This window comes from Triticum aestivum, chromosome 2A (genome assembly GCF_018294505.1).
Source record: "Triticum aestivum cultivar Chinese Spring chromosome 2A, IWGSC CS RefSeq v2.1, whole genome shotgun sequence".
Lineage (NCBI taxonomy): Eukaryota > Viridiplantae > Streptophyta > Magnoliopsida > Poales > Poaceae > Triticum > Triticum aestivum.
In genome coordinates this window covers 539,566,077-539,575,187 of record NC_057797.1, presented here as the reverse complement: position 1 = coordinate 539,575,187, position 9,111 = coordinate 539,566,077, and the positions used below count along the sequence as shown (strand labels likewise).

General features: G+C 48.0%; 1 protein-coding gene across 2 annotated transcripts; it reads right to left on the bottom strand.

Annotated features, from left to right (window-relative positions):
- Positions 1-345: 345 nt before the first annotated feature.
- Positions 346-5,884, bottom strand: LOC123189313 (calmodulin-binding protein 60 D). Of its 2 annotated transcripts, none has more exons than XM_044601704.1 (9): positions 5,634-5,884; positions 5,358-5,531; positions 4,336-4,411; positions 4,174-4,244; positions 3,572-4,065; positions 3,330-3,490; positions 3,038-3,241; positions 1,672-1,903; positions 346-1,167 (listed from the first exon to the last, which is right to left on the bottom strand). In XM_044601704.1, exons 2-9 carry the CDS (start codon positions 5,468-5,470, stop codon positions 566-568), a joined length of 1,953 nt encoding a protein of 650 aa, XP_044457639.1. In that variant the 5' UTR covers positions 5,471-5,531; positions 5,634-5,884; the 3' UTR covers positions 346-565. The 2 variants fall into 2 exon arrangements, with proteins under 2 accessions (XP_044457639.1, XP_044457641.1); XM_044601706.1 differs by having other exon boundaries at positions 346-1,164; positions 5,634-5,883.
- Positions 5,885-9,111: the final 3,227 nt, after the last annotated feature.

Genomic DNA, 9,111 nt, shown 5'->3' with positions numbered 1-9,111 from the left:
ACCAATTCCTCTATCCCTTCTAACCAATCAGGACAGACCGTGAAGAGAAAAAATAACGAGACAAAATTGATCTACATGTCCTCTCTGCCTGCACCAAAATTCAGATTCAAGATGGCAGCAAGGCCTCTTCTGAACTGATAGATGGATAAATGGTGAAGGCCCCATCTGTAGTAGCTCCAAATTTATTCAAGATGGCAACAAAGCACTAGAGGATGCCATGGACTAATGTCAACTAAGGACATCTCCAAAGCCGTCCATAAAAATCGCCCACGAACGTCCTGACCGTGTTTGTTCGGATATAGTTTGTCATTTGCCCATTTGATGCAAAAACAGAGCGCCTGCTAGTTCCCACAAACAAAGTCTGTTTCAATTGTCAATCTTCAACAAATAAGTTTGCACAGTTGTAACAGTTTTCTTTTTTCTGAACACTAATAAAACTTAGATAATGACCATCAAACAGCTACCTATACAACCAACGCGAGTCCATTCATACTTTTGGGAGTTTGAGATCCTGCTCGCTGTTACACATAAGCGTCAACGAAGCTTTCTTCCTGACGAAGATGCCCTAGTCATCCAGCTCAACAAGCTGAGCTCTTCTCTCGGCAGCTTTCTTCCTGACGAAGATGCCCCACCGCATGGCAGCCTTAATCTTAAGCCACCCAACAACAGCCTTGCCAGATGAGGGAGCACGATCATCCTCAAAGTTGAAGGTCGGTACAGGAGAAGGGATGTAGGGAAGGCCATCTACATTATTCATGTTTGCTGCTGCCCCGCCGCTAAGAATGCGCAGCATATGTTGCATCTCTTCTTCATTCTCCAGTATGTCATGGCTTCTCACTCTGATCTCCTCCATCAGGAAGTCATCAACACCACCGTGGTTCTCCTGCGACCGTCCAGGCCAGTCATCAAAAGGATTAAGAGCTGGGGATTGCATGGACAGACCAAGTGTTGAGAATTCGAAGTTCTGCTGCTGCTGTGGTGGAGGGCCAAATGCTAGCATGTTGGAGCTTCTTGGTGCTTGAGTTTGGATGGAAGAGCCATTGAACTGGCCTTCAGGAATCAATGAACTCATGCCATATTGCATGGTAATACTTGGTGAGATGTCCTGAGGATTGGTTGCATATATCGCTACCTGGTTCCCGTTGGATGCAACTCTTGTCTCTTCTGCTGAACAGAACAAAAGAATTATAAAGTCAAGATAATAGTAATTAACAAAGGAAAAATAAAATGCTATCAGGGCTTAGAAGTGCGGCATGCAAATAAACTGATACAACAATCAGCAATGCTGTAAAGAAAGCTTTTCTAAGCACATAAATCCACTAAATTGGTAAAATATACATTCTAAAACATTTTTCATTTGTGAGCAGGAATAAAAAATACGGTTACTTTTTAGACCCTGATGGTGCATCACTCCTATTTTGCATACTTCAGACACATTAATACAAAAAGATACAAAAGAATGTTAGCAAGAGAAATAGACCCTGGAAACAATATGTATCGTCATGAAAGGATGGTAGGTGGATAGAAACTGGAACCATGAAGTTTAGGTCCTAATAGAATTTGAGTTCATTGAAATAATCTAAATAACTGCTCAAGAAGCTTGGCTTATACGACCGGTGCACCAAAAACATTCAGAAAACCTGTCTTCAGCTACAAGAGGCCAAAACCTACCCTTACTGGTACTGCTCATGAGAGATCGCTCAATATTGGGATGTCCTCGTGCCAATTGTTTCTGAGAGTGCGCTGAATCATAAGAAGTGTAGCTTGTAGAGACATTTGCAGCATCACTTCTTGTTGTGACAGATCTCTTTTTCTGCTTAAATTTCAACAATCCCTTGCCATCATATTCTACAACGTTGATCCAATCATCGTATGCTTGCTTCACCAATGTATCTGCAAACACCTGTGGCAAAGTAAAGTGATGGTGACTTTCGCGATAATAGGTTCTCTAATTCAGATATAGCCATATGAGGATCAAATCACAATTGGAGTAAGGGGCAATATAGAGTGTGTCATCGGATTCCTTCAAGAATATTGTAAGAGAACCATACTGTGTTCTGTTTTATCTATTCTGCTGTATGCCACATAACATCTCATACTGAGAATGAAAGATATATCTTCAGAAAAAAAAAATACTTTCATAAAACTAGAAATATCATAATGCTGATAATTAGCCAGGTTGAGCAAGTCACTCAATTGAGTAACTGAATTGAAGAACAGGTGCAAATCTCCCTGAGAGATGCCCAAGATTACTGTAACTACAATATGACCATTTAAATGTTTCTCAGTGGGATTTTTTCTCAATCTGATCTTCAAGAAAGGAAGTTTCTGAGTGTCATTGGCTCATGGTATATGGTACGACCTCAAATCAGTTAATACGGGAAACAGTTCCAGCCGAAAATAATATAGGCAACACCGCAACAGTCTTACTGAAACCAAACTTTTAGGTAGTGTGAATGCCCTGACTAGGCCTGATAAGTGTAACAGACTACTCCAGGCAAGAGTAACGATGGCCAATAGACATTTGATGGTCACGAAAGCAGGGCAACTTTAAGAATGAGAAATACACATGCATTTAATACTACATATTACTCCCTCCTTTCCGGTTTATAGGGCTTATCTCAAAATTTTAGTTTTTCCATTTTATAAGGCTCAATTTGGTTGTTCCCCATCACATGTTCAGACTTCAAGGTGCATTAAATCATTGCATGCAAGTATTAAGAGAAAACTGACCAATGCATGCACTTTATGCATGCATTGCAATTAATGCATTCGTAAACATAATTTTTTGAGGAAAACAAGAGCATTGGGTGCTTTTGCAAACTACAAAAAATATTCGACCAGTCATCATCTACCTTGGTTGGTGAGATTTTTGAATTGAGCCTTATAAACCGGAAAGGAGTAATAGGCACCAACATTCAAGATACCAGAGAAAAATATATAACATCAAGTATCCAAATTCATAGATTATCAATTGCAGACAAGATATTAAAACATCCAGTTATCTGAATCAACAGGGCATGTAGAACATACTAACCCTCTGGTTTTCAGTAAGATTTTCCGTTGAAATAAACTGATCATCAGCAATCAAACCAGTGAACTCATAGATGTTATTGAATATTGCACCAACACTTGCTGTATCCTTTGAGTAATATATATAATGCTTGCCACTCAGCACGCAAGTTTTCGCATGTTCAACAAGACTTTCCCACATCTTATTTGACATGCCAGTGCCAAGGATCTGCAAAAGGTCCAATAGAAGAAGCTGATATTTGGCTACGCACCAGCAAGGTTCACAACTCAAAAGTCAGGGAAACAATACAACTTACACTTCTTAACTTCTGCTGATCTTTAACAAGAAGTTGAAGAAAATGTTCAACTGTATATATTCCGTTTGAGTTTAGTTTCCCGTGGAATGCACCGTCCTTTCCAATCTTTTCCAATCGCCAAACATCATCCTTAAGCGCAGGAGGGTAATGTTTCTTGTACACTACAAAAAAGAGGGAATACATAAGTACATTTTAGATAATTTAACAATGGCACTAGATCAGTACAAAACACCAAAACATACATTCTCCTCTGTGATCTTTCACAGTAAAAGCCTCTGTTTTCGCCTCTTTGATACGAATTCCTTCACAAAATCCTGAAGAGACCCTCATCCCAAGTCTGAATTTTCTGCTCCTTATCCAACTGGAATTGTCAGTGAAGATAAGCTCCCCTATGGTCCCTACGCCTTCTTTAAGTGTCACATGGATATCACCGTTTAAAAGAGGCCTCTTCCCTTCACGTTCTTTCACAATGTGGCTCTCAAATTCCTCTTCAGTCCAATCCTCGTCCTTCTCTTTATTAAAATCACCCTCGAGCACAAGCACATCCAGTTTTGCAAATGACTCGGGTCCTGAAGTAACAACATGTCCAGTGTTTGCATCCAACAGCACAACATGTATTGATGCTCCCTGCTCGCCTTCCACTTTTCCTCCGGTAAAGAGTGGGAGTGCTAACCTACTCCGAAATTGAAGCTGGAGATTACTACCATTAGGGCCTTCAATTCTTTTGGGAGAGGTCCTGTTTAACATGAAGTTTGACTTAAGTGACAGATCCAAATACCACTAGATATATAGATCTACATCTATTCATATGGCATGTCACCAAGAACAAGCTGCATAAGCTTACCTTCCTTCAATTCTAGCAGGTGCTGCTGCAGGTCCCAGTTTGGCTAGAGCACGCTCTACTTCTTCGCTGACCTACAAATCAAATAACATGTGTCGACTGATCATAAAGCCAAATGAATATATCAACAGGTTAATACAAGATGCCGCGTGTTCTTTAACTCACAACTCTTCGGAGAATCGGCTCCAGGGATGAACAAAGCTTCTGCAAACTGTCCAACTTGAGAGCTTCTACAATGACACTGAAAGAAAAGGACAAGTTGCCGAGGTAAATTATCAGGGATTTATCAAAGCATGGTATAATAAATCAAAGTGAACGATACAAAGAAACAAAGGATGCACACCTTAGAACCTTAGATTTACGTATACCATTTGTTGTGCAATGGTCAACCAAGATAAAATTCTTCGATGAAATTAAGCATGTGTCACATAGTTGTCACGCGGTTTCAGAAAATGGATATTTAAGTTCAAGTAGTCAATGAATGATAAAGTGAAGCAGATGAGATAGGTGCCTATTAAGAATTCCACTCAATATCTTACTAAAATAGAAAAAATCTGTCAATTTGAGTCCTAGTCCAGTATATATATATCAAAGGGCTTTTTATTTAATTCAAAAATTAGATATATCACAGATTCACAGATATATTATATATAAATTCCCGTGAATAACCCTAATCTTGTATAGCAATCTTAAACACTACCAACCAAGGAACTGATTGACTGATTATATGTGCCTATGTCTTGTTACGGATGACAATAGACTTTTAGAGTTCATAAAAATGTTTTGAAGTAATCTTTCAACAAAAATTGCCGATGCAGGACTTGTTCTTACTTCTCACACAAAAACCTAAGTTTTCAATCCCACTCTAGATTTTGTAGAAGGAAACTCTTATTCTCCATTAACTAGTCCGTTCAAGTGTAAGTGAACTTTTAAGTCTTTAACTGCCCGATTTTAGAGCAGATACAGAGATTTGGCACCTTTTGCTGAGAGCAAATGCACACTTTTCCGCATTAAAGAAGGTCAGTATCAAACAGAAGCGGTATGAACACCAACTGGGCCAATCATTAATTACGATAGCATCTCTTAATGGCATCTGAGTTTAAGCTAGTAAGTACAGCAAATCGCTAACCCAAACCCTAGGAAGCGCCACCCTCACAAACCTATTAAGTTGGGTCTCCCACACTCACCTGGCGAGGGCCGGGACGTGCGGCCGTTTAGGATCACGTTCGTCGTCGTCGCCGCCGCCGCCGCCGCCACTGCCGCCAGGGTCTAGCGCCCGCTTGGAGCCGGACCGCTCCATGTGCCGCCCCTGCCTCTGCAACCCCGTGGCGCCACAACCTTGCCGGCGCCGTGAGTCAGATCTGCGACCACCACCACAAACGCGGGGATTAAAAACAATCGGCCCAAAACCCCGTAAAAATCAACACCTTGAATCGCAGAGACAAGGACGCGTGGTGCCGCACCTTATCAGCTAGCAACCGGCACACAGAAAATCTGCTGCGGGGGATCGCGGCACGAGGGTTGGCGAAGGAGCCGGGGCTCGAGCTTGAGCTTGAGCCTGAGCAGTGCGGCAGCGACTGGGCGACGACTAGAGGCAAAGCAAGAGACGGAGACAGAGAGAGATCTATGTGTGGCGTGGGTGCTGGTGGCGCCCGGCCGCCCGCCCTTTGCCTTTGCTTTGTTTACTCGTTTTGGTTCGCGTACGAGGCGTCAACAACCGCGCGCGCCCGTCTGTCGAGTGACCTAGATGACAAGTGGGACATCGGCAACCGGGACCGCATGTCAGTCGGTGTGGCGGGTAGGTTGGAGGCCGGAGAGTGCTCAAAGCCGTGGCGGCTATCCTGGCCATTATTTTTCTGCATGAGGATTGTGCACTGCCGTGTTCAGCCGCGCTCGTCACTGACAGTGCCTCGATGGCCCGCTAGTCGGTCGGTGTGTTGGGCTGACGACTGGTTTAATTTCGCTGACAGTGGGTCGCCAAGTGGGCACTACGCTACAACGTACGATGGGGTAGTCGATGATGGGGCGCAGCTGAGGTGACAGATCGCCCACCGTGGTCCATGGATATTAGTCAAGTCTGATGAGATCGTCTGTGGGCACGCGACCGAACTGTAGAATGGAGTAGGAAGAAGAGGCTACGCACCTTACACCATCTACAGCCGCATGTACCTAAAAGCATCTCTAGTCGTTGGCTCCCCAGGTGGCTTGAAAAATCGTCGCCCGAAGATGACCGAAAGTAAAATCGGTGTGGGGGCGATCGGGTTCCCAGCCGACGTCCCCAGGGTTGGCTCCAGGCATCTGTTTTAATTTTTTTAAACATTTATTTGACTAAAATTTGATGAACGGAATTCGGCGGAACAGTACATTACTTCGGCGAACTGAAATAGGTTTTTACATAGATAAAATATTTTAAAAAATAAACACGACTACAAGTCGAACAACGTGCTGAGAGAGGCGAAGTCGCCGCCGCCGCCGTTGTCCTCGTCGTCCTTCTCCTCCTTCACGCGGTCGCACCTGCTGGACCCCTGTCTGGGGCCGCGTCGTCGTCGTTGTCGTCGTCAAGGACGACGACGCCTCCCTCGTCGCGGCCACGGCGCCGAGCGGCGAACTGCTCTAGGGCGAGGCGCTGGCACTCCAGCTCCATCCGCGCCCAGTCTTCGCGCGCTCACTTCAAGGCTGCCGCGTCGTCCAGCCCTGGCTCCGCCTTCATGCCGACGAGCCTGGACTCTGTCTTCACGCCGGTGGGCCCTGGCTCTGTCTTCACGGCGACGAGCCTCGGCTCCGTCTTCGGCTTGACGAAGCAGGGAGGAGCCGAGGAGGACGCGCGCCTGCCCTCGTTAATGACGACGCCAGCGTTGCGGGTGCACCGGCCGAGCGGCGTCTCCGCGATCTCCGCGGGCTCGGCCTTGACGCCGAACAACGCCGACACCTCAGAGGAGTAGGAGGAGGAGCGGGAGGAGGAAGAAGAGGAGTCGGCCCTCCTCGGCATCCATTGGTCGCCGCTCTGGCGGGGGACCGGGCGGTAGGGTACGTCATCGACGGGTCGTTGTCGCCCTCGAGGTGCTGGAGGACGGCGTGGAGAGTGCGGTCGGGGGGCGGCCCTCGTTGTTCTTCGTCCCCCGCATCACCGGCGCCCCGTTGGTGGAGGCCAGTCGCGCCACCTGCCGGCGCTGGAAATACGCCGCCCACGCCTCATGGTTGCCGGCGGCGTACTGCGGGAGGGCCTGCTGCTCCTTCGTCAGCGAAGCCCGCACGCGGTCGACCTCGTCAACGAAGTAGTCGGCGTGCGTGGTGATGTCTGGCAGCGGGGGAATGGGGACGCCATCGGCGCTGAGCTTCCACCGCCTCGGCGCGCGCGTGTCGGGAGGTGTCGGGACGTTGGCCTCAAACATCAGGTAGGCTTCCCACTCGTGCAACGAGCGGCAGGCGAAGCCATTGGCTGCCGCCCCATCGTTAGGGAACCTCTCGCCCATCATCGTGGCTGGACACGGGAAGGGAGGGGAGGAACGTTGGCGGCGTCGGCGCACGGGGAGAGGGGCCTGTAAGAGAGGCGTTGTTTATATAGCGCCGGGGTGTGTGGGCGCCGTGTGTACGCGTGCCGGGAGGTGGGGCGTCGCCGCGTCGCCCATGAGGAATCAATGGAAGGCTGACCGACAGCAGCCTTGGCATTGATTCCCTAAGGGAAACCGAGGCGATGAGGACGACAAGGCACGGGGGCCGCTGACTCGGCGGGCCCGTCGTTCTTTCACGCCAAAACCGATTGCCCCGGCGCCCTCGGGCGCCCCAGCACGCCGGGTTCGGTCTGAGTCTGTCGACACCAGTTTCGGTCCAAACCAGCGAAAAACAGACTCCTAGAAACATGACTGGGCTGATTTTTAGGCGCCGACGCTAAAAAATCACCTGAGGACCTGTTGGGGGCGCGGCTGGAGATACTCTAATTCGGTCCGGACGTGTCCGCTTTTGTCCTCATTTTTTTCGAGAGTACGCCTAGGCGTATCATATTTTTATAGAAGGCAGAAGTTGAATTACAAGACACTACGACTTGCTGCGAACAGCAAGTGTAGCAAGTCTCCACATCCAAGCTAATCAACAGATTAGCCACCACAACAATTACAAACACAACGCAAAGGGCCTGCCCTAAACCAATCCTCTAGCCGCGTCACAACAAATGCCGAACTCCGCTAAGAGCAACAACTTCAGTCGGGCTCTCTCTACCAACGCGCTACCCACCCTTAAATGCCTTAGAGGAGACGACAAGTAGGTAGCGGGACTCGGTCGGACCTAAACAAAGCCATCGTCTTGGGGCACCGGCAGCAGCGTACATAGCGCCCATGAAGATCACTCGGACCAGCAGCGAGCACCGGAGAACCACATCATAGAACCGCCAAGCCAAGTCTCCGTCCACGATGCTCTCAACAGAGTAACGACGTCAAGACGCCGCCATCGGCGATCCTACTACGGACCAAGGCTTTCGCCCGGAGACCACAACCCGATCAAGAGGAGATGCTGACACACTTCAGCGACGCCTCCAAGGAGGGGAACGACACCCACAGACGTTGTCGTCGCCAGCTCCAACCGAAGTTAAGCAGGATTTTCATCCAAACCATCGCACACCTCCCACCCCTACCATCGGATTTGGCCAAACAGTCGATGCGAGGCCACACCACCGCTGCCACAGCACCTTGTCCTCATTTTCTCTCTCTAAAACAACCGCTTCCCTCACTTTCAACTCTTAGTTTCTCTCCCTACATGCAACATTTCATCAAACACATTGTGTGCACACACACCGGCAGCGTGTTGCTGTACGTGTAGGCCGATTGCAGATGAGCCGGAGGCCAGCATAGACTCACTTCGGAGCTCGGTAGCCAGCTGCATGCACGCACGCGCACCGGCGGCCTCGTGGATGTCCACCCATGCCAGAGCAAGCTAGCCAGCACCTCG